The sequence below is a fragment of the Betta splendens genome, chromosome 13 (assembly GCF_900634795.4).
Source record: "Betta splendens chromosome 13, fBetSpl5.4, whole genome shotgun sequence".
NCBI lineage: Eukaryota > Metazoa > Chordata > Actinopteri > Anabantiformes > Osphronemidae > Betta > Betta splendens.
In genome coordinates this window covers 19,542,740-19,567,367 of record NC_040893.2, presented here as the reverse complement: position 1 = coordinate 19,567,367, position 24,628 = coordinate 19,542,740, and the positions used below count along the sequence as shown (strand labels likewise).

At 47.2% G+C, this 24,628-nt stretch overlaps 3 protein-coding genes and 1 long non-coding RNA gene across 8 annotated transcripts; 3 read left to right on the top strand and 1 right to left on the bottom strand.

Annotated features, from left to right (window-relative positions):
• The first annotated feature begins 224 nt into the window (after nucleotides 1–224).
• ercc2 (excision repair cross-complementation group 2) lies at nucleotides 225–6,573 on the top strand. The gene is made up of 23 exons (XM_029172047.3): nucleotides 225–383; nucleotides 777–876; nucleotides 1,090–1,167; nucleotides 1,244–1,306; nucleotides 1,417–1,530; nucleotides 1,823–1,939; nucleotides 2,271–2,387; nucleotides 2,512–2,635; nucleotides 2,735–2,831; nucleotides 2,973–3,106; nucleotides 3,200–3,368; nucleotides 3,507–3,625; nucleotides 3,722–3,791; nucleotides 4,006–4,075; nucleotides 4,155–4,256; nucleotides 4,394–4,457; nucleotides 4,562–4,683; nucleotides 4,761–4,853; nucleotides 4,969–5,041; nucleotides 5,122–5,192; nucleotides 5,322–5,465; nucleotides 5,573–5,716; nucleotides 6,011–6,573. Exons 1-23 carry the CDS (start codon nucleotides 379–381, stop codon nucleotides 6,101–6,103), a joined length of 2,283 nt encoding a protein of 760 aa, XP_029027880.1. The 5' UTR covers nucleotides 225–378; the 3' UTR covers nucleotides 6,104–6,573.
• On the bottom strand, nucleotides 6,569–11,835 carry klc3 (kinesin light chain 3). 4 transcript variants are annotated; one of them, XM_029172048.3, is made up of 14 exons: nucleotides 11,625–11,776; nucleotides 10,347–10,595; nucleotides 10,215–10,280; nucleotides 9,965–10,129; nucleotides 9,607–9,682; nucleotides 9,328–9,473; nucleotides 9,155–9,237; nucleotides 8,951–9,038; nucleotides 8,761–8,862; nucleotides 8,478–8,651; nucleotides 8,302–8,401; nucleotides 7,902–8,082; nucleotides 7,751–7,817; nucleotides 6,569–7,583 (listed from the first exon to the last, which is right to left on the bottom strand). In XM_029172048.3, the coding sequence occupies exons 2-14, from the start codon at nucleotides 10,554–10,556 to the stop codon at nucleotides 7,500–7,502; spliced, it is 1,542 nt and encodes a 513-aa protein (XP_029027881.1). In that variant the 5' UTR covers nucleotides 10,557–10,595; nucleotides 11,625–11,776; the 3' UTR covers nucleotides 6,569–7,499. The 4 variants fall into 4 exon arrangements, with proteins under 4 accessions (XP_029027881.1, XP_040929462.1, XP_040929460.1 ...); XM_041073528.2 differs by having other exon boundaries at nucleotides 10,215–10,595; nucleotides 11,691–11,835; XM_041073526.2 differs by having other exon boundaries at nucleotides 10,215–10,595.
• An 820-nt stretch (nucleotides 11,836–12,655) lies between these two features.
• LOC129605010 (uncharacterized) lies at nucleotides 12,656–15,367 on the top strand. Its single transcript, XR_008696470.1, has 3 exons — nucleotides 12,656–12,793; nucleotides 13,566–14,883; nucleotides 14,990–15,367. It is a non-coding gene; the product is annotated as an uncharacterized LOC129605010 (long non-coding RNA).
• Nucleotides 15,368–17,269: 1,902 nt separating this feature from the next.
• On the top strand, nucleotides 17,270–21,963 carry ckmb (creatine kinase, muscle b). Of its 2 annotated transcripts, XM_029170701.3 has the most exons (9): nucleotides 17,271–17,427; nucleotides 18,421–18,533; nucleotides 19,995–20,091; nucleotides 20,172–20,326; nucleotides 20,402–20,534; nucleotides 20,606–20,777; nucleotides 21,034–21,157; nucleotides 21,229–21,418; nucleotides 21,516–21,963. In XM_029170701.3, the coding sequence occupies exons 2-9, from the start codon at nucleotides 18,441–18,443 to the stop codon at nucleotides 21,692–21,694; spliced, it is 1,143 nt and encodes a 380-aa protein (XP_029026534.1). In that variant the 5' UTR covers nucleotides 17,271–17,427; nucleotides 18,421–18,440; the 3' UTR covers nucleotides 21,695–21,963. The 2 variants fall into 2 exon arrangements, with proteins under 2 accessions (XP_029026533.1, XP_029026534.1); XM_029170700.3 differs by having other exon boundaries at nucleotides 17,270–17,427; nucleotides 20,172–20,534.
• The last annotated feature ends 2,665 nt before the right edge of the window (nucleotides 21,964–24,628 follow it).

Genomic DNA, 24,628 nt, shown 5'->3' with positions numbered 1-24,628 from the left:
ATTCTCTATTCATAGCTGCATGAAGAGCTGTGTTGTGCCCATCAGTGATTATAAGGTATCTATTCATGTCCGGCATCGCAGAGCAAATGTTCAAATCCCACCGACTACCAACAGAAAACACAAGCAGAGCTTCCTGAGCTGAGTTTAATAAGTTGAAGCTATCTTAATTTGTGTTTTATAGTTTGAACCTGTGGGGGCGCTAATGTGCACCAGAGCGAGACTAAAATATAAGAGCGAAGAAGACGTAGAAACAGAAGAAGAAGTTTGAAGCATCGCACCGTGTGTGGTGTTTTAACTTCCAGGAGAAAATATTAATGGTTATTCCATAATATCAGAGGTGACCGAGAAAGAAACGGAAGTGCTTCACGTTCAACCACCATGAAGTGAGTGTTTCTTGTAACGTACAAAAACAGCTGTCCGGTTGTTGATGCTAAATTAATTAGCTCAACCGCAACAGTCGACGAAGCTAATATGGCTAAACTGGTAATTAAACAGTCAGTGTGTTTGGTTAATTCGTACCCACGTTAAGACTCAAATAAATTTCAACTCTCTGCAGGTCGGTCTACGTTAACAGAAGGTCCTTTACGTGTGGAAGAACCCTCAAGCTCATTTACTAAAGTTTTACATACATGTAGTTTTCTAGCATTTACACAGTGATGTCACTTGTTTCCGTTTGTGATTTATGCAAATGTAAAAATTGAATTAATAATCATTACTTTCTCTGCGTTATTCTGCATTTTATGTGACATCACAACAAAAGTATTGTTTGACTGCAGGCTCAACATCGAGGGTCTGTTGGTGTATTTTCCTTATGACTACATCTATCCTGAGCAGTACTCCTACATGCTGGAGCTGAAGAGGACCCTGGATGCCAAGGTTCGGTGCTGAGCTTATTGTGAACAGAACCATGTAAATTACGCATATACAACTGATCTAAAGTGGAATAGATAACAAATGTTTGAAATAAACTTTAGAGCTTTTATCTGAACGCATGAGTAAACAACACACACTTGGACCTCGAGCAGAGGAGCAGCATATTTGTAAAAGTACTTGGTGGACATCTCTGGGTTTTTGTGCCGTCCTGTGCAGGGACATGGAGTATTGGAGATGCCATCAGGAACAGGGAAGACCATCTCTCTGCTGTCTCTCATTGTTGCCTATCAAAGAGTGAGTTGCTGTCTCTCTCAGATTTACACCAGTCAGTGTCACAAACACCTCAAATGTTCATTTCTGTCTCTCGCAGGCATTTCCTTTAGAAGTGACCAAGTTAATATACTGCTCTAGGACAGTTCCTGAGATTGAAAAGGTGAGTCAAAAACAATTATGATACAAAGGTTCAACTTATCCTTTCTAACATGACATGAAAATATTTAATAATAAAAACATTTGTATATGTTTGGTTCCTTGTCTGATTAGGTTGTGGAGGAGCTAAGGAAGCTGATGGAGTTTTATTCAAAGGAAACTGGAGAGACCAACAACTTCTTGGCTCTGGCTCTTTCATCTAGAAAAAACCTCTGCATCCATCCAGAGGTACAAACATGTGCTGTGTAACTGGGTTCTCACATACAACAAGCTCACACACTGTCCCTCACTGTAGTATGTAGTGTTAGTGTTTTCCTTTTAAGCTATTTTTACTTTTAACTGTCCACTTCACAGTTGGACTTATGATACCACTCAATCAAAGTGTGCAGGCTTATTATTGCCATTAACCAACAGACATTTGAAGCTGAAGTGATAATTAGGCCTTTGTAGTTTCTTGTCTCTGCCTTTTGTTTAAATACTTGAATAACCGTGATTTTCGGGACCCTCTTCTTGTTACCAGGTGAGCTCTCTGCGCTTTGGTAAAGAGGTTGATGGTAAATGCCACAGTCTGACGGCATCATACATACGTGCACAACGCCACAGCAACCCCAGCCAGCCCGTGTGTCGCTTCTATGAGGTAAGAGGTCCCAGGAATTCTACTACAACACAGATCAATGTGGCCCTCGAGGTATTTACCAAAAACAACATGGTGTGTTTCAAAACTACATCTGGAAACACTGTTAGAGTAAGATAACAAGTACTTGCAAAGCGTGACAGGTAAAACTTGGAGCTATTGTCCGTTTATAGTCCTATGTTCCTCGCTTTGTACTAACTAAACTCATGGAACCTTAGGGTTAATACATGTTAGGCTCAGCTGTGTGCTAAATAAAAAGGTACACACCTGAAATCAGGGTTTAGGAAACAGGCTTTTGAAAAGTTCTGTGTTTCTATGAACCTTGTGGCTGCAGGAGTTTGATGCAGTCGGTCGTCAGGTGCCTCTACCCGCTGGCATCTACAACCTCGATGATCTGAAAGACTTTGGCAGGAGGAAAGGCTGGTGTCCGTATTACCTGGCTCGCTACTCAGTATGTTGCATAAGCTCTGCACTGATGCATTTCTAGGACAAAATAGAATAAACAGCTTTAAAGATAAAGTGTGTTAAACATGGGCAGAGTTGCTTTATGAATAATAATCACATTTTCCTTTCAGATCCTACATGCCAACATCGTGGTGTACAGCTACCACTACCTGCTGGACCCAAAGATAGCGGACCTGGTGTCCAAGGAGCTAGCTAAGAAATCTGTAGTAGTGTTTGATGAGGCTCATAATATAGGTGTGTTACCGTCAGTGCGGTGTTAAGATGTAGCTCAGTAATTTGTGTTACCATCTATGACTCACCAGTGTTGTCTTTTGTCCCTCCCCCTTTGTTCAGACAACGTGTGCATTGACTCCATGAGCGTGAACATCACCAGACGAACGCTGGACCGCTGCCATAACAACGTGGACACACTACAGAACACCATACACAAGTAAGACACGCGTGTCGAGTGCAAAACGGTCAGAATTAGGTCGTGTTAATGTTTCTTATCAGTTTCTATATGTGTTGTTTCGTTCTGGATCATTTGCTTTTCTTGACTTTTCTTCTTGCTTGTTCCTCCCCTGTCTGACAGTATAAAGGAGACAGACGCTGCTAAGCTGAGAGAGGAGTACAGGAGGCTGGTGGAGGGGCTGAAGGAAGCTAACGTAGCCAGAGAAACAGACGTCTACCTTTCAAACCCAGTGTTACCGGATGAAATTCTTCAAGGTACGTCAGGGTGAAAAACTACTAATGTCTGACTTGATTCTTTCGTCGTTGCACTGAAACCTGCGTCTCGCTCCCTCTCTCCTTCTCTCTCAGAGGCTGTCCCTGGTACTATACGTACAGCAGAGCATTTTGTAGGTTTCTTGAGGCGCTTCCTGGAGTACCTCAAGTCCCGTCTGAGGGTCCAGCATGTCGTGCAGGAAAGTGCTCCACAATTCCTCAAAGACATCTTTGACAAAGTCTGCATCGACCGTAAACCTCTCAGGTCAGTGACGACTTCAACGGCACACTCTTCACTTAATCAGCTTCTTTTTCTCTACTTTAGAAGTTGCTTATTGTTTTTTTTCAGTTGTCCCTTCAAATTCACGCTCTCACCACACTCCTCTTTTATTTGTCTATGCAGGTTTTGTGCTGAGCGACTGCAGTCGTTACTTCGAACTCTGGAGATTGCAGACATTGCAGACTTCTCAGCTGTTACGCTGATCTCAAACTTTGCTACTTTGGTCAGCACCTATAGCCAAGGTACTGAACCACTGCTGCACACCTAACACTGATAAACTTTGTGTTGTGTTTTTGCCACTTGGCCTCTACTAAGCATTTGTCTCTCCTGATGTGAAGGTTTTACCATAATCATTGAGCCTTTTGAAGACAGGACACCGACTATCGCCAACCCTGTGCTGCACTTTAGGTTGGTGGTTGTGTTTATCAAATGTTAGTTAAAATGTTAAACTTTCATTGTGTCATTTGTCAATTGTCATTTTTCTAATTTACTAGTTTGTATAATGTTCCTAAAGACCAAAACCATCTGCTTCCAGTCAGTGTTCACATAGATGTGTTTGGTTAAAACGCAGATCAGTCAGCCTCAGTTCTGACCTTTTTTATTCCTTCCTGTCCTCGTGCAGCTGCATGGACCCGTCTATAGCCATTAAACCTGTTTTCCAAAGATTCCAGTCAGTCGTCATCACCTCAGGGGTACGTTTCCTCGCCAAACATGGAACTAGCGACTTGTGCTGATGACTCATGCTGCACCTGTTCTCTTCTGTTGTGTCAGACGTTGTCTCCATTGGACATTTATCCCAGAATCCTCGACTTCCGCCCCGTTACCATGGCGTCCTTCACCATGACGCTGGCACGGACCTGCCTTTGTCCTCTGGTGTGTAACTACACTCAGGCTCCAAACAGCACATCTGTGCATGTAGACGCATTACTTCAAATTACAAGTTAAGCATGTAACAAATCTTTACCGTCTTAATTTCCTGCATCATTTTGCTGCATCTTCTTTTTGCGTAGATTGTTGGCAGAGGAAACGATCAGGTGGCACTGAGCTCAAAGTTTGAGACCAGAGAAGACTTTGGTGGGTCCACGTGTCTCCAGCTGTAGTTGACAGTCATCATCATTATCATTATCTAAAAACTTTGAGAGGTCCAGCATTACTTCACGACTTTCTTTTGTTTCCAGCTGTGATTCGTAACTATGGCAACCTTCTCCTGGAGATGTCTGCCATTGTCCCTGATGGCATTGTGGCTTTTTTCACCAGCTATGTCTACATGGAGAACATAGTGGCATCCTGGTATGAACAGGTCAGTGTTTGAGCAGTATACTTGATATGGAAAGAAGCATGGTCTCAGACTCCTAATGTTGCTACATGTGTGTTCAGGGCATCTTGGAGAACATCCAGAGAAACAAGCTGATCTTCATTGAGACTCAGGATGCTGCAGAGACAAGCATGGCTCTGGAGAAATACCAGGAGGTCAGACAGACTTCATCTGATTTTATACTTCATCACAAATGTGTCTGTCCTGAGCCAATTCATGATGATAAACCTGTGGCTGTTCTGTTTAACGTTGACTTCTGAACTCTCTCAGGCGTGTGAGAACGGTAGAGGAGCCATCCTCCTTTCTGTGGCCAGAGGAAAAGTGTCTGAAGGGATAGATTTTGGTAAATAATGTCAATTGTGACTTAGCAAATATACAACAACGGTAATAGAACTGTTAATAAAAGTTAGTTTTTCTTCTCAGTTCACCACTTTGGCCGAGCCGTCGTCATGTTCGGCGTTCCTTATGTTTACACCCAGAGCCGCATCCTGAAGGTCAGTGGCAACTAAAGTAGTTTATTATTGATGACAAAATATGTCATAAATAGAAATACACACAATGTTGACGTGGTGCATTAAATAAACTAATAAGATTTAGTAATTCTATTTATGCCTTTTTTTCAGGCTCGTCTGGAGTACCTGCGAGATCAGTTCCAGATCAGAGAGAATGACTTCCTGACGTTTGATGCCATGCGTCATGCGGCCCAGTGTGTGGGCAGAGCCATCAGAGGCAAGACTGACTACGGACTCATGATCTTCGCTGACAAGGTGTGTGATGTCCACCTGTCCGTCCTGCATTAGCACGACAGACATCTGACGCTGAAACCAATATAAAACGCTTCCAGCACCAAAGCCCCTCCCTCTCCCGTCCACAGCGTTACGCCCGAGCAGATAAACGTGGGAAGCTTCCTCGTTGGATTCAGGAGCACATCAGTGACGGCAGTCTGAACCTCACGGTGGACGAGGCCATCCAGCTCTCCAAGCATTTCCTGCGACAGATGGCTCAGCCTTTCAGACAGGTAGACTTCACCTGCCAGGCTGCTGCCTGGGCACCGACCACCCTACTAGCTCCCAGTGTGTGAAGCCATGCGAAACTGCCCATATCTTAAGGTTTCATGCTTTTAAATTGGTTATAAAAATTTAATGTTGGAGAAAATCAGGTCTACAACTGATTAACTGTACTAAACTGAAATCTTCAGACCCTCATCACATTAGTGACTCTACTTCATTCACCTTGGTGTTTCCTCTGACCTTTATTGCCTACGCTGATGGATTATTTATGTGGCCTGTGTCTAATCTACGTCTCTTTGCAGGAGGACCAGTTGGGCCTGTCTCTGTTGACACTTGAGCAGCTGGAATCAGAGGAGGTGCTGCAGAAAATAACTCAGATTGCTCATCAGACTTGAAGGTGACGCATATGACTTAATGTCATCACCACAGCAACAATAAGCAATATTCTGTACAAGTATAATTCATTTCCATTAGTGGACAGATAAATCTGACAAAGCTGTAAAATGAACAGTTTTCATGCTTTTTCTGAACTACTGAGAGGTAACTCATCACTATTCAGGTCAACTGATCTGTAAAAACTTGTTTCTATGTTGTTCTGTGTCACAGATGTGTTAAGTTATTAATTCTGTGTGCGGAACCTACCGAACGTACCGTCTGTTATACAGACGATTTCTTTTCTTTGATACAACTGTACATATTCACGTTTTACATTGAACATGAGCATCTGTAAACTTTTCAGGATGTTTGATTATAAACGTTTGTATTTAACAGCTGACTTTCTTCTGTTTTTTCTTACGGGAGTTTTAATTAAAATGTTTAAATAGATGAGAAAATATGTCCATGCAATAAAAATACCAAAACTGTATATATTTTTTTATTTTAGCACAAGTCTGCAAATATAAAATTTTCATATTAAACAACAAATACAGTCCAATTTCTACTTTAAATAACATTCATACATACTGTTACTATGTATCTAATGTTTCAGCCCTTGCAAACAACAGCATCAACATCTTACAGTTCTCATGATGGAAAATAGGATTTAAAACTTTTTTTGACCGAGATGAAAAACGTATTGACCTGTAATGAGCCACTTATTCAGGAATCAAAGCTTAGCAGCATCGCATAAAACATTACAGTTACTTGAAATGTGTTTTAGTCACTTCATCAAAGCCAAAGTCTAGTTAAGGATTTCTACATTTAATAAAAACATTGGTCCTTATTTTCATAAACTATTAAAATATAACATGAAGTGAAAAACCTGCAGAACCTAAAAGGCAAAAACATTTTACACGGAAATGTATAAACTTTATAGCAATGATGCGGTTAAATTTGAGGAATTCAACCTCTGATGTCAATGTGCCTGATCAACTTAACTTTGTTATAGACTGTTCACCTCTAATTGCTAATGTAAACTTGTAACACTCAACTTATTGTACCCCTTTAAAGCCATTTATATCATTTGATGCTGTGAGAATAACACAGAGAACAGAACCAATGGGCAAAATGTGTTTTTGTCTCAAATTAACAACAGAGAAAAAAGTACAAATATTTCAGATGTGATGAATAACATGTAATAAACAAAATCATGGCATAGTAATTTTGGGGTGAATCTGTTAAAGGTTTAATAAATATCTAAAAATGTTTTTTTAATGTTTTAATATAAATATTTACGTTGCTTTTGGTGCCTGGTTTTAAAGGGGTAAAATATTGAGTTAAACTATTTGGTTTTAATCTAAAAGGAATGTGGGTAAAAAACCTGTAGTGCAGTGAAGTGTTAGCGTGTTAGCGTTAGCTGGTCCCACCCAGTGAACCTCGCCTGGTTAAGCTCTGTGTGCTGGAGCTCAGACCACGAACGTCGGTCAAACGGCTTGACTGAAAGACAAAAACATGCTAAACGTTTGTGACTGATTCTACAGAGACACTGTCATTTAATGTGAGGCGTAACTATAGCAACTGACCCTGGTTTTGTTCCGTCACCAGGCTTACAGTCACTACGTAGGTTGACCTACATTCATGCAGCTGGTCGGTCCTGAACTCACCTGAGCGCCGTCCTGACTCTCTCTGGCTCCAACATTCAACACATTCAGAGAATTTGCCCTCTTCATCCTACGAAACCAGAAACAGTTCAGGTTTTATGATGCTGCAGCTTCTGAACTCAGCGGAATGATCCGACTTCAGCCTCACTCTCACCCAGGATTCCTCGGAGTTGTTTCGTCGTCGCCGACTCCTCTAAGCTTCCGAACCAGCTTCTCGCTGCTTCTGCGAATCGACTCTCTGAGTTTGGTGAAGGAGCCGCTGCGCCTCAGCGAGCTGAGTCCGTCCTCCCTGGAGCCGCCGTCCTCGGCACCGGACCAGGTGGGGCGACCGTCGCCTGCAGGACAACAGCAGCTGTGTGAGCAGTGGAGCACCTCCTTTGTTAACAATGAGACACTTTGTCTGATCTGGTGAAAACAATGACTTAAAATCAAATGAGATATAGTGAAAACAAAGTTGGTCAAATGGATTTGTGGCTCAAGTTAAACATGATGTAATAAATCAGATTGGTAAATAAATCTTTAAAGGAGACAGGGTCAAATAAACCACACACAACCTTCCACTGATCCAAACTCCTTCTCGTGGGCTCTGGTCAGGATTTCCTTGTAGAGAGCTTCAGCCTGTCGGTACTTTCCCTGCTTCAGGTAACAGGACGCCTGAAAGGACAAAGCGGCTTCATGAGCAGAGTGCAGCGGACGGGTCGACGGGAGCCCGAGCCCGGTCCCGTCTCACCAGGTTGTTCTTGGTTTTGGCCACGTTGGCGTCGTCTGGGCCCAGTTTGCTCTGGTAGATGTGCAGGGCGCGTTCGTAGTACTGCTCCACCTCCTGGTACTTGCCCTGGTTCTGACACAGCAGAGCCAGGTTGTTCAGCTGCTTGGCCACATCTGGGTGGTCGGTGCCCAGAACCTGTAGAAACACGACGTTAACGTCCCACAGACTCTACTGGTCCCACAGACTCTACTGGATGGATGACACAGCAGCTACAGCTCGTTCCAGCGGATGTAAAGGCTCTCACCTTCTCCCTGATCTCCAGAGCTCTTTTACACAGCGGCTCTGCTTCCTTGTATTTCCCTCTTTTCCCATAAAGCACTGCCAGGTTGTTGAGCGTCGCTGCCACCTGCGCACATCGTGTAACAGACACATGCAGCAACAGCGACGCGCCTCCACATGTAGCAGCCGTGTGACTGGGTTCCGTTCATACTCACGGCCGGGTGGTCGGCTCCCAGAGTTTTCTCCCTGATGGCCAACGCGTCGTTCAGCAGGTTGGCGGCTTCTTTGTATTTGTTTTGGTCTCTGTAGAAACAAAGCGGTTGATCCCTTTACCTTCAAATTTAGAACCACACGGGTTTCTCGCCAGCGCTTGTCTGATGGGGTGCACATACACATGTTGCCGTGGTAACCGGCCTCACCTGTACACTAGTGCCAGTATGTTCAGCATCGTGGCCACATCTGGGTGAGTGTGGCCTGACGACTTCTCCAGATCTTCCAGGGCCTGTGGAGACATTTTCATCAGCAGCATCTTAGATGTTTTGCCCTTCGTTTATTCCTGATATTTGTGGCCTGACCACGTTTGGCGACTCACCTGTTTGCAGAGCGGCACAGCCACCTCGTAGCGGCCCTGGGACGCGTACTGAATGACCAGGTTGTGCAGTGTCCGGAGACGGGCTGGAATCTCGTAGCCGCCCTGCTGGGCTGCAGCTGCGGCGCTGCTGTGGTGAGGCTGAGACACTGGGACACGAACACAACGGCCGCTCAGGTGCTTTGAGCTACGTTTTACAATCTCACTGTTGATGCTCAGGTTCCCTCATCATCAGTGTAGGAGATGGACATGCTCAGAATGTGACCGCTGTGAACCACTTACTCTGTGACTGGTCTTCATCCTCCGCGGGGAACAGGTCGTCCAGAGACTCCTTGTTGGAAGATGAGTCTTTGTCTTCCTGAAAAGAAACAAACACACAAGATGAAAGGTTTTAACTTTAAAACCCATGGACTTGTGAATATTTCTAAATCTGACTTTGTGCTTGAACAACAGCTGTACAACAGATCCTTCGCTTTTTGGCCTGGTCTGATCTAATGTGTGAGGAAATCCAGGATTTATTGCACCAATCCAGAAAATCCAAAAAATCTCAGGTTCAGCTTTATCTGCTTTCATTTAGCTACAAATGTCGTCCTATGTGAAGACCCTGTTTAGACCCTTTCTGTTTGTGGCCTGTCCTCACCAGCTGTGGCTCGTCCTGATCGTATTTGCGAATGCTTGACATGAATTGTAGGTGACGGTTCTGCTCCTCCAGAGTCACCACCTCCTGCTCTCTGTCCTGCAGCCGCTGCTGAGCCGCCGCCAGCTCGTCCCTCAGCCACTGGTTCTCCTGACAGAGACGACGCACCTGAGGAGCAGTCAAAGCAGCGACAAAACACAGGATGGATTTGTAAATGTTAACACAAGCCCTCCCCAAGGAAGTCGCCGCTCACCTGAGCTCGAAGCTTCTGTTTCTCAGCCTCCAGTGAACCAAGATGAGCCGACAACGCGATCATCATCTGGAATGAGAAAAGGTGTGTGAATGTATTGACCAAACGCTGAGCTGTTTGTTTCTGGGTCTGGACCTGTGCCTCGTCCAGCCCCAGCTCTATCCTCCGCAGCGTCTGGGTGATGATGCCGCTCTTCTCTTGTTCCACGCTGCCGCTGTCGGACGCCGAGCGGCTCTGCACCGCCTCCTGCAGGTTCTCCAGCAGGCCACGGTTCTCTCCTCTCAGCGCCTCCAGGCCCGCGATCACCTGCTGTGTGCTGCACAGGATCTCCTCCGCCGACAACATGGCTCCGACCCACACGCGCCTCTGCTGACGACGCCTGACCTGGAAATACATTAAAGGCTCAAAAGTGTCAAGCTTTTGTCAACAAAGATCTCCAACTCATCTCCAACTTTATAACCCATCTCATAAAATACAACCAGGAGTTATGTTCTCTGTTAAATACCTATAGAATCTAAACTCTATATCTAGATTGGTTTTATTAACTTGAAAAATCTTACTTAGATATTACAAAGAAAGTCACAGGTTTAATGCCAACTCTGTCTCACGATGAACCTGATTCACATCACAAACCGCTTCTTTGAATCTGGCTGATCTAAACACAAACTGGTTCTGTTACAGTTCCTTATAATCACTTCTCTCCTCAAAGAGGAACCTGAGAAATCATGTGTTGGTGGTGATAAAACAGTGTTAGAGTTTCCTTCACTGTGCTTCTGTTCTCTGCAGGTTATTGTTGCTAAAATCCTCTCACCTACAGTGATACAAAGAATACCCACTAACCGCTATTACTGTTTGGTTTTACGTCCTGCAAAGTCAGTTGAATATTTGTAAAAATATTAATGGCTGTTATCTTCCTTGTCCTTTCACACGTTTATGCCCTTTTCTTTTGCAGCTTCGTGAAACATCATGTAAGTGTGGAGCGGAAAGTAAGACACAAACCGAAGCTTGAACCGAACTATAATCATAAAAGCAGTAATTAACTGAGCTCAACCTGCGCCGTTGATTATGTCACCTCCAACCTTTAATAATTCACGTCTTTAAGTTAAAACGTCTCCGGCGATGATGGCGTTACTTTCCCGTTCATAAAAACACTAAATGAGCGCTGTATTGGGAAATAATCACCAGCTAAAAGTTATAAAACGAACGTGTTTTTCATGTAACTCATTATTATACACAGACACGCGATGTAAACAAACACGCGCACGCGCACGCAGACTCTTCTCCAGTTATTTATAGCCTACCTGCTAAGTCCACACTCCGCCGAGCTCTCGGCTTTTTCTGAACTGGTTCGGGTTATTTTTATGTGTAAAGCAGAAGCGGACGTGAAACGCGGAGCTTTTCAACTGTTTGTACCTGTCGGTTCGTTTAACGTTGAACAGGTGGGACGATGAAAACCACTAGAAGCCGTAAATCATTCACCTGACGCAGCCTCGGGTCGCAGCTCGACTCGTCACCACATCCACCGGCATCCGGTTCTCCCCTTCAAAGTTAAAGCCTCAGGCCACCGCAAATAGCCTAATAAAGCAACACGCGAATAAGAATATAATAAGTTAATAAAAATATTTAAAACTAAACTGAGACAGTACAAAAATATTCAACAACAGCTTAGATATCAAATTAAGGTTAGGCAAACAAGGCTTGTTCCTCATTTGACTTTGTCTTGTGTGAACATCTTCCAGACAACAGAGAGTTTGGCCTGAAGCTCCACCTTCAGCAGCACTGACTCCTGTCGGACCCGTTCTTCTCTTTCATCCTTTGCCTAAAAACACTTCAGATGTTTGAGCTTGGACCATCCAGGATCTTCCATCCATCTTGTTCCCATGCGGGGTCGTGGGGGTGCTGGGGCCTATAATATTAGATTTAAAATAGCTCTATATAAAACGCATACCAGTGCCTTAAGTCCAGATGAGTAAAGTTTAAGATTTGTTTGAATTTGGCTGAACTGCTTTGTTGTTTACTTTTTATTTTAGCTCTTCTATCATTCAGAGTTTGGGCTTTGTGTCTGATCAGTGTTAAGGTTTATAAATAGATTAACTGTTTTCAGTTCTCCATCTTGACACCTGTTAGACAGTAAGTTTTATTTTTAATTCTCACAGATCCGCAACGTGATTGTTGGAAAGACTTTTTATGATGACTCTTATCATGACAGGACAGCACGTTTCTCAGCTCCATCGACTGGATCAAAGGTGCTGTGTTTATACATTATGTTTGAGCCACGCTCTTCACGTTCTTATATACGGTTGAAATTAAATAAAAATGTTAAGTTCGACGTAAACCTAACATAAACCCATCCCAGCGCTTTTACTCTGAAGAAAAATTCATGACGTCCTGTCTGTGTCCCGTTCTGTCTGCACGCGCTAATGGAGCAGAGAAGCTTACCTGATCCCAGACTTCCCAACATGCACCGCGACACCAGGACAAGGCCACTTACAGTAGAAACTGCCTGAGGGAGGATACAATACGCAGACGTATTCACGCCAACAGTGTTTCATTTTACTGCACATGAAGCTTGAATTACCAACGTAAGTGTGATATTTTGCCCACAGTTCGTCTCATTATTGTAACATTAGCATAAGCTGCCATCCATCCATCCATTTTCTTATAGCGAGGTCACGGGGGTGCTGGAGCCTATCCCAGCCGGCTACGGGCGAGAGGCAGGGTACACCCTGGACAGGGTCGCCAGTCCATCGCAGGGAAACACAACCAGTCACTGACACACGCACGCACACCTACGGGCAATGGAGAGAAGCCAACCAACCTAGTGCACGTCTTTGGACTGTGGGAGGAAGCCGGAGAACCCGGAGAGAACCCACGCAAACCACACAGAAAGGCACCAGGGCCGCCTCCGGGAATCGAACCCAGAACCTTCTTGCTGTGAGGCGACAGTGCTACCCACCGCACCACCGTGCCGCCCTAGCATAAGATGCTGCAGCAAAAAGTCCTGTATCGCATTAGGGTTTAAATCCAGCAGCTTCAAGTAAAGTTACTGCAAAACATACAAATACAATGCAGTGAATAGAAAAAACGATACAAATTGACACATTTTTTCCATTGTCTCAGTCAATGTTGACATTGACTGAGACAAATTGTTCATGTACAATAATATCGAAAACATATTTATTGTATATGGAGTATTCGATCAGAGCATCCACTTAACTTCAAGTGATGCTGCTACAGTATTTTAAAGACATTCAATGAGCAGATCATTTTGCAGAACCACTATGTAACTGTTGATATTTCAGTTAACCTTTTGTACTCTGGTGTAAACTGTCTCTTTTTTTCCTGTTCTGTAAGGATTCTGACGAGGACGTTCCTTTAGTCTCACCATGAATCTGAACTGAAGGCACAGGAAGCTACTGTCACACGTCCCAACGCGTGTTGGAGAGGTTGCAGGATGTGCGGCAGTAACGTACGGCATCGGGCCTGCAGCCTGTGACAGTTATATGAGCGGACTGATGGACGGCTCAGCTGTCAGGAAGGCACAGAACCACCAGCCTTGGACCGGGCTGGGGTGCAGGCAGGGCCCGGCCATATAAGGCCGCGCTCCCAGGGGAACTCCTCCATGCTCCCTGCAAAGAATCCTCCAAACCTGCCGCTCACACAAAGGTCGGACTGGGATTGAGGTCAGGAGGTCAAAAGCTTGTAAACGTTCCTCCTCTGTGACATCAGCTCCGCAGCAACAGGTCAGATGATAATGAAAGGTACGAGAAGTAACGAAGCTTTTGCGCTGAACAAAGTTATAGTTGCTGCTTATTTAAGTTAGAAGGTTTTTTAACACATCTGGACTAGACTGAGCAGCGAAGCACGTGCTGTTACTCTTTCACATTCGTTACTGCTGCAGCAGCAGATGGTTTGAAGACGTGGGCTCGTCTGACCACAGGATGAAGAACTCAGCAGAGTCCAAATGCCAGAGACATAACATTAGAAAATGATTGATTGATAAGGTCTTTGGCTTTTCATATTTAACCCTGGGATCCTGGCGACTTCACACCTGCTCGTGGTGCGAGCTCTGTGTCGACCACAGACCTCAACTGTGAGCAGTGTCAGTAGGCGACGGCTGACACTCGAATCCAAACTGCATCTAACACATACAAAGAGTTAGTACTGGATCATTTTCAGATCTTAATCTCAGTTATTACACACATTGTACTCATTCACACTTTGGCGAGTCTCGACGAAGCGATGGAAGCGGGGACGAGCAGACTGACAGCTGAGTCCATGCAATTCAATCGGGAGGACTGGAATTGGAGATCGGAGGCGCCACTAAAGATAGAAGTCCACGGCTCACCCCTAACACCCGCAGGTCCACCTTCAACCTCACGAGTTCCACTGGGGGCTCGCGTTTCATTTGTGTTTACCAGCCGCGTCTTGTGCTCGCCACAGTGGGTGAACCAGCAGCCGTGCGGTTCCCACAGAACCCGGCCTTCGGGTTCGCTTTTTAATAAATGATCCTCAACACGGACCTGGTTCCACTCAGAACTCAGGCTGTGGACTCGCTAAGCTGCTGGCGTGAGACTCCTCCTGCTCTGACTGGGAACTGAAACGTCTGTGAGGGTTCTGGTGAAGTCTAGGGAAGGAATGAAAGTTCTGGATCCGGGCTGTGATGTAAATGGTAACAGAAGCAGGAGGTTGTGTGGCGCTAAGGGAGGACTGAGACCAATGCTGCACATCCAAGCAGCTCTTTGTTTATTCTCCTCTCTCTCTCTCCTGCGTCACAGGAAGTTGCACAGTTGTTCCTGGCGTCGCCCACGTGTGAATGTGTGAGGGCCCAAAGGCCTTCGCTGTGAACGAGCCTCTGGTTTCAGAGACAAGGCGTTAAACATCCATCCAACGCCTCCCAGGCGTCACCGGCTGCTCACGGACAGCGTCCTGTCCCCTCACACAGCGATCACACACTAACTCGTCCATATTCAGACAATATCATGACATTTTATACGCACTAAAGCCACAAACATATTCAGCATGTTCCTGCTTACATAACTGTCCCAGGGCAGCTGTGTGTGTGTGTGTGTGTGTGTGAGTGTGTGAGTGTGTGTGTGTGTGTGAGTGTGTGTGTGTGTGTGTGTGTGAGTGTGTGTGTGTGTGTGTGTGTGAGTGTGAGTCTGTGAGTGTGTGAGTGTGTGTGTGTGTGTGTGTGTGAGTGTGTGTCTGAGTGTGTGTGTGTGTATGTGTGTGTCAGTGTGTGTGTGTGTGTGTGTGTGTGAGTGTGTGAGTGTGTGTGTGTGTGTGAGTGTGTGTGTGTGGTGCTTGGGGATATGGTGACAGTCTATACTGGGTACTGGCTCTCTGCCCCCATGGCATTCCAGCTACAGAACTAACTGGTTTGAATGGGCAGAGGGGGCGTATTGCATGTCGGTCTAAATGACCTTTGAGTTCACGAGCAGATAAAATGATGAAATAGATCAAATAAAGTCGACGTAGACTCAAGTTCAGCCAAGTTTTAGATTGAATCACGTCATAAAGAGCAAATCACTGGCTCTTAATGATCCTTGGTTCATTTGCTGCCTTTTTAACTACAACAACCCTGTAACTCGTTGCCATGGTGACGAGCGTGCGATTGAACGACCTGCAGCTACATGATGGAACGAAGACGCCTGTGGACGTTCAGGCCACAGCTGTGAAACCGAAGCCTGGTGTTGATTGAGAAGAAAGAAAGTCATGATCACACCTGTCATACACACATTCACAGCTACAGACCAAGATGTGGGACCAACACACGCACAGGCAGAGCTGAAGCTGCCGCTGCCGAGGAGACGCTGCACAGAAACGCAGGAAGCCGCGGGTCCAAGCCAAAGCTTCTCCCCCTTCACCCGCTCAGGTCCAGCTCAGGTCCAGCTCAGGTCCAGCTCAGGTCCAGCTCCACCAGCCGTGGTCCAGCTCCACCCGTTCAAGTCCAGCTCCACCCGCTCCACATGCTCAGGTCCAGCTCAGGTCCAGCTCCACCCGCTCAGGTCCAGCTCAGGTCCAGCTCAGGTCCAGCTCCACCAGCCGTGGTCCAGCTCCACCCGTTCAAGTCCAGCTCCACCCGCTCCACATGCTCAGGTCCAGCTCAGGTCCAGCTCCACCCGCTCAGGTCCAGCTCAGGTCCAGCTCAGGTCCAGCTCCACCAGCCGTGGTCCAGCTCCACCCGTTCAAGTCCAGCTCCACCCGCTTAGACAGGAAGTGGGTGTGAACTCTGCAGCAGTGTCATCCGTTCACCTCTGATGGGCAAAACCTTCACTTACAACACAATCACCATCAACAGGCAGAGCCAAGACGTGAACACCGTGAGGATCAAACGAGCGTCATCATGCTGCACATTCACAACGTTACATTCATGCATTCAGACACCTTCACTTAGCAAATCATCCTGCGAGAGCTGCGGGTCAATGAAACCCAACCTGTAACCTTTAATATGACGACCATGTAACCCTAGACAAATTGGTTATTTCAGCTCTGAAACATAAGACAGAAATGCTGTTGCTCAACTTCATGTCTGAACTCAGGAGAGGAATCAGCTCCACTGTCGTCTGCAAAGTCTGAGCCGATCCCTTGAATTGATTCTAATGTAGAGGAAGAGTTTGACCTGAAGCAGCACTGACTCCTGTAGAACTCTGTTCTTCTCTTTCATCCTTTGCTTAAAAACACTTCAGATGTTTGAGCTTTGAACCATCCACGGTCTTCAGCCGTTCTGTCTTTTTGCATGGATCCACACTCACAGGCTTTTGCCAGGCTTTGCCTCACACTGGGAGATGTGGGAAGACTGGAAACGTTTCATTGACAACCAGGGCTGATGATTCTCTTAAAGGCAGGGCGTGGGGTGAGGAGGGACTTACTGTTGCCCACATGTTGAATAAAGGCAGGTATTGCATAAATGGCTGACAGTTGAAGCCGAGTCATAAAAGTGGAAGTGAAGCTCAGACGTGCGAGGGCTGAAGGTGAAACGCTGGACGTGGGCGCTGCAGCTGTTGCCTCGTCCGTTCGCTCTTGCCTTTTACAAACTCAGAGCGACCCAGTGACCAATCAGACGGCAGCAGCCCGGGCCCAGCCAGCCAATAGGGACTCAGGTCTGGGTATAAATGCTTAAGTCCATCACCTGCCAAAGTTGGGCAACCCCTACATTCGGTGGACAGGATCTGATCCCAGGATCTGTTACGCTTTCCTTTCTCCTGAGCAGGTAAACGACGACTCTTCATGAATCCAGAGGAAACGGTGACTGACTGTGGTGACTTCTCCTTTGAACTCTGGACAAAACACCTTCCTGACCACAGCTTTTAAAACCAACATGGTTTGCAATGAAGGCCTATTCTTCTACTGGCACCTCTGGAGTCCTAAAACGTTTCTATTCTTGGATTCATTTGTTTGCACGTTTTTTTGTGACACCGAGATCTATGGAGGTCTACGGAGGTCTACGTAGACAGTCCAGACTAGCAGCACTTTGTTAAAGTGGGCAGAATGTGTCTGCAGCCACTGAAACACTTGTGACCATCTGTCAGTTGCTGCTGACGCCAGCAGGGCAGGTTTGAAGCGTGTCTTAGTTTAGGAGCGCTTGATTTAGTCACGGGGCCAGCTGTGAAACACTCCAGCTCTGACCTTTAAGAGAAGCTGGGTCGAACTGCTGAAGTTCAGCCACTGACGCAACTGAGGTCTGACCTCTGACGGGAGTGGGATCAACTTAGAAGCAGCTGACAGAATGATGGCTCGCAGTTGTGGATCTATTCCTGAGCCTCAGCGTCTGTTCTGATCCTGCAGCTGCAGCTTTGCATTCAATCCTGTTCCTATGATTTAGTATAAATATATTAAATAACAAATCATCCAAACACACGTCACCTGAAGTATGCGCTTATAAGTCACAAGCTTTGGAAGCATCAGGCTCCAGTTCTCTTAAGTTAAAATTTAAAGAATTATTGCAAATTCAATCAAACATGAACAGGCAGAATGTGATAGAGACCGTCTGAGGCGGGTGGAGCTATCAATAGCTTCAGCCTGGAGGTGAGACAGTCAGCAATAGTGCTGAAACAGGAGACAGAGACAAAATTAGAGTCCATTCCTTCATCACTGAAACAACATTAACTCAACTTAACTACAACATGCTGCTGATTTAACAGCAGTTAAAATCCTGCACCCCCTCAACGTCTGGATCTAAACACGCCTGTTCTCTCTTTGCTAGACAGAGAAAGAGCCGCAGCCATGGCAAAGAACTGCCACAACGACTACAAGATGAAGTTCTCTGTGGACGAGGAGTTTCCTGATCTGTCCCTGCACAACAACCACATGGCCAAGGTACGAGCGCCTGCTCCCTGCTCCTCCAGTCTAACCTGCTCCTCCAGTCTAACATGTCTAAGCCCAGCTCCTCCAGTCTAACCTGCTCCTCCAGTCTAACATGTCTAAGCCGTGCTCCTCCAGTCTCACCTGCTCCTCCAGTCTCACCTGCTCCTCCAGTCTCACCTGCTCCTCCAGTCTAACATGTCTAAGCCGTGCTCCTCCAGTCTAACCTGCTCCTCCAGTCTAACATGTCTAAGCCCAGCTCCTCCAGTCTAACCTGCTCCTCCAGTCTCACCTGCTCCTCCAGTCTCACCTGCTCCTCCAGTCTAACCTGCTCCTCCAGTCTAACATTTCTAAGCCCGGCTCCTCCAGTCTCACCTGCTCCTCCAGTCTCACCTGCTCCTCCAGTCTCACCTGCTCCTCCAGTCTAACATGTCTAAGCCGTGCTCCTCCAGTCTAACCTGCTCCTCCAGTCTAACCTGCTCCTCCAGTCTAACATGTCTAAGCCGTGCTCCTCCAGTCTCACCTGCTCCTCCAGTCTCACCTGCTCCTCCAGTCTAACATGTCTAAGCCGTGCTCCTCCAGTCTAACCTGCTCCTCCAGTCTAACCTGCTCCTCCAGTCTAACATGTCTAAGCCGTGCTCCTCCAGTCTAACCTGCTCCTCCAGTCTAACATGTCTAAGCCGTGCTCCTCCAGTCTAACCTGCTCCTCCAGTCTAACCTGCTCCTCCAGTCTAACATGTCTAAGCCGTGCTCCTCCAGTCTAACCTGCTCCTCCAGTCTAACCTGCTCCTCCAGTCTAACATGTCTAAGCCGTGCTCCTCCAGTCTAACCTGCTCCTCCAGTCTAACATGTCTAAGCCCAGCTCCTCCAGTCTCACCTGCTCCTCCAGTCTCACCTGCTCCTCCAGTCTAACATGTCTAAGCCCAGCTCCTCCAGTCTAACCTGCTCCTCCAGTCTAACATTTCTAAGCCCGGCTCCTCCAGTCTCACCTGCTCCTCCAGTCTCACCTGCTCCTCCAGTCTCACCTGCTCCTCCAGTCTAACATGTCTAAGCCGTGCTCCTCCAGTCTAACCTGCTCCTCCAGTCTAACCTGCTCCTCCAGTCTAACCTGCTCCTCCAGTCTAACATGTCTAAGCCGTGCTCTTCCAGTCTAACCTGCTCCTCCAGTCTAACCTGCTCCTCCAGTCTAACATGTCTAAGCCGTGCTCCTCCAGTCTAACCTGCTCCTCCAGTCTAACATGTCTAAGCCCAGCTCCTCCAGTCTAACCTGCTCCTCCAGTCTCACCTGCTCCTCCAGTCTAACCTGCTCCTCCAGTCTAACATTTCTAAGCCCGGCTCCTCCAGTCTCACCTGCTCCTCCAGTCTCACCTGCTCCTCCAGTCTAACATGTCTAAGCATGGACGCAGTCTAACATGTCTAAGCCCGGCTCCTCCAGTCTAATGTGTCTAAGCCCTCCTCCACTCTCGCCTGCTCCAGGTCCTGACCAAGGACATCTACGCCAAGCTGAGGGGCAAATCCACCCCCAGCGGCTTCACCGTGGACGACGTGATCCAGACCGGCGTGGACAACCCTGGTGAGAAAGCGCACGCCGTCAGCGTGGAGACTGCCCCAACGTTGGGCTAAGATGTGTCCCGCCTCCTCGTCCTCCTCTAGGTCACCCCTTCATCATGACCGTGGGCTGCGTTGCTGGTGATGAGGAGTCCTACGAGGTCTTCAAGGAGCTGCTGGACCCCGTCATCTCTGACCGTCACGGTGGATACAAACCCACAGACAAGCACAAGACCGACCTGAACTTCGAGAACCTGAAGGTGAGCGAGGACTCGCCTGCAGCTTATTGGTTGACCAACGCAGTAGTAATGTGTCCGTGGCTCCTCCTCCCTCAGGGCGGCGATGACCTGGACCCCAACTACGTGCTGTCCAGCCGCGTCCGTACCGGGCGCAGCATCAAGGGATTCACCCTGCCCCCCCACAACAGCCGCGGGGAGCGCAGAGCCATCGAGAAGCTGTCCATCGAGGGTAAACCTCACTAACGAGCACTTCAGCCCGAGCTCCTGGATCCGACTTCATCCTCTCATCCTCTCTCCCAGCTCTGTCCAGCCTGGACGGAGAGTTCAAGGGGAAGTACTACCCCCTGGAAGGCATGACCGACGCCGAGCAGGAGCAGCTGATCGCTGACCACTTCCTGTTTGACAAGCCCGTGTCCCCCCTGCTGACCTGCGCTGGAATGGCCCGTGACTGGCCCGACGGCAGAGGCATCTGGTGAGAGATGGGAAGTTCAGAGGGAAACCAACCTGACGCAGCGAAAGGGCCCAGATGCATTTATCTACTCAAGTCATGAATATCACAGCTCAGCGCTTTAACCATGACCTGCTCTGAACCCACTGCAGCTCAGTGGCTCATAACTGACCAGTCTGCACAGTTCAAGTGAAATGCTTATTGTGTTTGTGCAGCTTTTCGGCACAAAGTCACAAGTCGTGCATTTGTTGTGTTGCATATAACAACTTTGTGCTTCCAGGCACAACGACAACAAGACCTTCCTGGTGTGGGTGAACGAGGAGGACCACCTGCGCGTCATCTCCATGCAGAAGGGCGGCAACATGAAGGAGGTGTTCAGACGCTTCTGCGTCGGTCTGCAGAAGGTGAGAGTTCTGCACAAACACCAACACGTCCGAGTCTCCGGAACCTCACTCTCTCTCCTCCTCCCGCTCAGATCGAGGAGATCTTCAAGAAGCACAACCACGGCTTCATGTGGAACGAGCACCTGGGCTACATCCTCACCTGCCCCTCCAACCTGGGCACCGGCCTGCGCGGCGGCGTGCACGTCAAGCTGCCCAAGCTCAGCACGCACGCCAAGTTCGAGGAGATCCTGACGAGGCTGCGTCTGCAGAAGCGCGGCACAGGTACCAGAGTTCGTCCCTTCATGTTTAGAGAGCCACAAGAATCCAGTTAAATGAGCTGGTCCCGCCTCACGCCTCCTCCTCCTCGTCCTCCCTGCAGGGGGCGTGGACACCGCCTCCGTGGGCGGCGTGTTCGACATCTCCAACGCCGACCGTCTGGGCTCCTCCGAGGTCTACCAGGTCCAGCTGGTGGTGGACGGTGTGAAGCTGATGGTGGAGATGGAGAAGAAGCTGGAGAAGGGAGAGTCCATCGACGACATGATCCCCGCCCAGAAGTAACAACTGACTGAGTGACTGTCCGTTTGCTTTTTTATAAGTTATAATGAACACGTAGCCTGGTTGTAAAGTTCAGCTCTGGTTTTGGCCACTGGCTGCTTCCTGCTTCTTCTGCCGGGAAGACGCTCCACGTCGTTTCTTTCCCGTCTTCTCTGTAACATCCTGGGATCAATCTGTGCATAGTCTGTTTGAGGCTATGTCTACACAAAACAGAGGAAATGGTTGTAAAATATAAGTGGACAATTAAAGTATGCCCCATGTAACATTCACAACCTCGACGTCATGTTTTCTTTATGGACAGACAGGTGTTTTATAGCCATAGGCTCAAAGCACTGACGCAAACACACGAAGTAGGAAAGCCGTTGGAAGTCTTTATTTCTGTCACACGTTATTTCCCAGGAGACATGCAGGACTGCAGGTCTTCAGCCCATACGTTAAGATTTGTTAACAGCGACAGCGTCAGACACACTGTACATCAGAACTGGAGCGTTGAAGCGTGGCCCTAATCTACGGACGGGTTCAGTGAGGACGCAGAGGGCAGGCTGGGCCGGGACCGAGGCCGGGCCGGGACCGGGGCCAGCCCGGGTCCAGCCCGGAGGCCGGGCCAACGTTTCAGACAGCGCTGGAGTGAAAACGTGTCAACCTTATGGCGTCACCGATGAAAACCTGCTGCAGTGTGGCTTTACAGATTTTAATACAACCTCAGTGATGAAATCAACTGTCAAGCTGGCAGATTAGGGCTCCCATAGAGAACCTACACAGACATTTTTCACAAGGACCCAAACTCTCTTCTGTAGTTTTGTGATGAGAAGCAGTGTTTAGTAAAAAAAATGAATTAAGGTCACTAAAGGTCACATTCTCGTCTGAAACCACGGCCTCATCACAGAGTCCAGTGGTTCAAGGACCCAACTGGTCAACAGTCACAGCTCATCAGTGCTGCAGCCTGATTTGTCGACATACAGGGAAAGAATTCTGCTATTTGAGTCTAAAATAGAACACGCTGGATGAAAAAGTGGAGACGGAGCCACTACTGGTAGTTCTGCCAGAAAGGTGTCCCACAGGGCAGCTGACTGAGGCAACAGTAGAAGCTGAAGGCCCGGGTCCAGCTGAGGAGGCCAGAAGTGAACAGAAGAGAAGCATTCACAGTGTCAGTTCTTCACTTCAGGGCCTTAAATGTGGTTCAACAGCTCAACCATTAAAACTCTGCCATTACAGTACAACATGATTCTGACCGAAAAAAAAAGTGCTCAAAACTTTAAAGATATCAGTAAAAACAAAGAATGACTCAAACAATCTGAACAACAAGCATCCAAGTCTGAAACCTTGGCTTCGTTGCTGTATTGCACTAGATCTGAGGACAGTAATGGCAGATGACGGCGTGTGCTAAGCGCTGCCAGGAGTGGAACCGCTCCACGGAGTCAGAACCAGTGAGGCTACAGGAACCGCATTTGGGAAGATTCAAATCTAATGACTATACACGAAGGTCATCTGTTAAAAACAAGCTGCTTCAGCTGACAAAGACTTTAGCATCACATCGGAATAGAATGTGAACGACAGTGTGTCACATCAAATAAACTGGAACCACTAACTTGTCCCTTCAGTCTTTGGGCCTGTATGAACAGGTTACTTCTGCGTACAGCCATGCTCCTAGTGACGGGGACCAAACAGAGTCCGTCTGTAGCTAATGCTTTCATGCAAGGACAGGTTTCTAGCTTAATTGAATCAGGTTTATAGTTTTCAAAATTAAACTTCTATTACTATAACATTCGTTTCTAAAGTAAACTGTAACATTACGACTAAAAAGGCTGCAGCTTCAGATTAATATGTTAAATAGATTCCAACCTGTTCCTGTGTTTTAGTCTCAACCTGCTGGATGAAGGTTTTCAGCTTCAATTATGTAAAGTTTGCCTTCATACATTGAACCAAATATTAGAAAACCCAGAGAGACACAGATGACAGAGATCCTCTCATGGAATTATGGTCCCAGCAGTAGATACAGATTTTTAAATAATTCAAGGGAAGAACAAGGGACCAGTTGTGAAGTGAGCATGAGCTGGAACGATCAGGTCATAAACAACCTGTCGGTCTGAGTCGGGAGTTACTGAGCAGACATCTGCTAGACATCAACAGCAGATGTGAGAGTTTAAACACAAAAAGGAGCCAGCAGTTTACCTGAATGACACATCAAAACCTCAACTGAGCAGTAAAATGAGCAAAATGTTGGAAAAGCAGAAAGGCCGCGGTGCTTCACCAGTCTCTGCATTTCTGCATGTCTCCCTCTAGAGGCCGGAGGTCAGACTGCGCCCTCGTTTCTAAAATATGCAACGTCTGATTCTGTGAACAGCAACAGATGTCAAACTTCTGCTCATTTCAAAAAGCATTAAGGAAAGAAATAAACTTACTACACACAAAATTTAAACGTTTCTTTAAATAGCAGCTCTTTAAAAAGGAATGAACAAAAATAGGAATACTAAGAACTCTGCATCCGTCTCAGCAACACCATCCACAACAAATATAAAATTATGACGACAAACAAATAAGAACCAAACAGTCTGACTCCACCTCCACTTCATATGGAGGCGATGGCGTGTTTAAGCAGGTCGTTGGTCATCAGTCTGCTGATGGAGCTCCATCTGTCTGACTGCGATCAGTGGCATCAGAGGAGGAGGGTCTTTGGTGGAGGCGAGGCGTTCGTAGCCACGCAGGGAGGAGGACGAGGAGGTGAGGTGTGTGGCTACTGGTTCCTCCTCTTCCTCCTCCCTCATCATTTATCAGCTTGTCCCGTCTGTCCTCAATCTGCCCCACCTCCCGATGGCCTCAGAGCTCCAGCTCCTTGGACACTTTGGTGGCAATGTCTCTGAAGGCTAACGGGGCGCCCCACAGCCGCCTGAACCTCACGCCGCTGCTCTGGTCCCAGCCCCCCGGGCAGCTGGCAGA

Bases quoted from the DNA above. Each gene is read 5' to 3' on its own strand.
- klc3 (XM_041073528.2), bottom strand. From the start codon at position 10,556: ATGTTGTCGGCGGAGGAGATCCTGTGCAGCACACAGCAGGTGATCGCG. The intron at 9,683-9,964 runs GTGAGGACAGGC...GTTTCTTTTCAG, and splicing joins ATCAGGACGAGCCACAGCTG to GAAGACAAAGACTCATCTTC. The intron at 8,863-8,950 runs GTGAGTATGAAC...CGATGTGCGCAG, and splicing joins TGGGAGCCGACCACCCGGCC to GTGGCAGCGACGCTCAACAA.
- ercc2 (XM_029172047.3), top strand. The intron at 5,193-5,321 runs GTCAGTGGCAAC...CCTTTTTTTCAG, and splicing joins CCCAGAGCCGCATCCTGAAG to GCTCGTCTGGAGTACCTGCG. The intron at 5,466-5,572 runs GTGTGTGATGTC...TCCCGTCCACAG, and splicing joins TCATGATCTTCGCTGACAAG to CGTTACGCCCGAGCAGATAA.
- ckmb (XM_029170700.3), top strand. From the start codon at position 18,441: ATGGCAAAGAACTGCCACAACGACTACAAGATGAAGTTCTCTGTGGAC. The intron at 20,535-20,605 runs GTAAACCTCACT...CCTCTCTCCCAG, and splicing joins CGAGAAGCTGTCCATCGAGG to CTCTGTCCAGCCTGGACGGA. The intron at 20,778-21,033 runs GTGAGAGATGGG...TTGTGCTTCCAG, and splicing joins CCCGACGGCAGAGGCATCTG to GCACAACGACAACAAGACCT.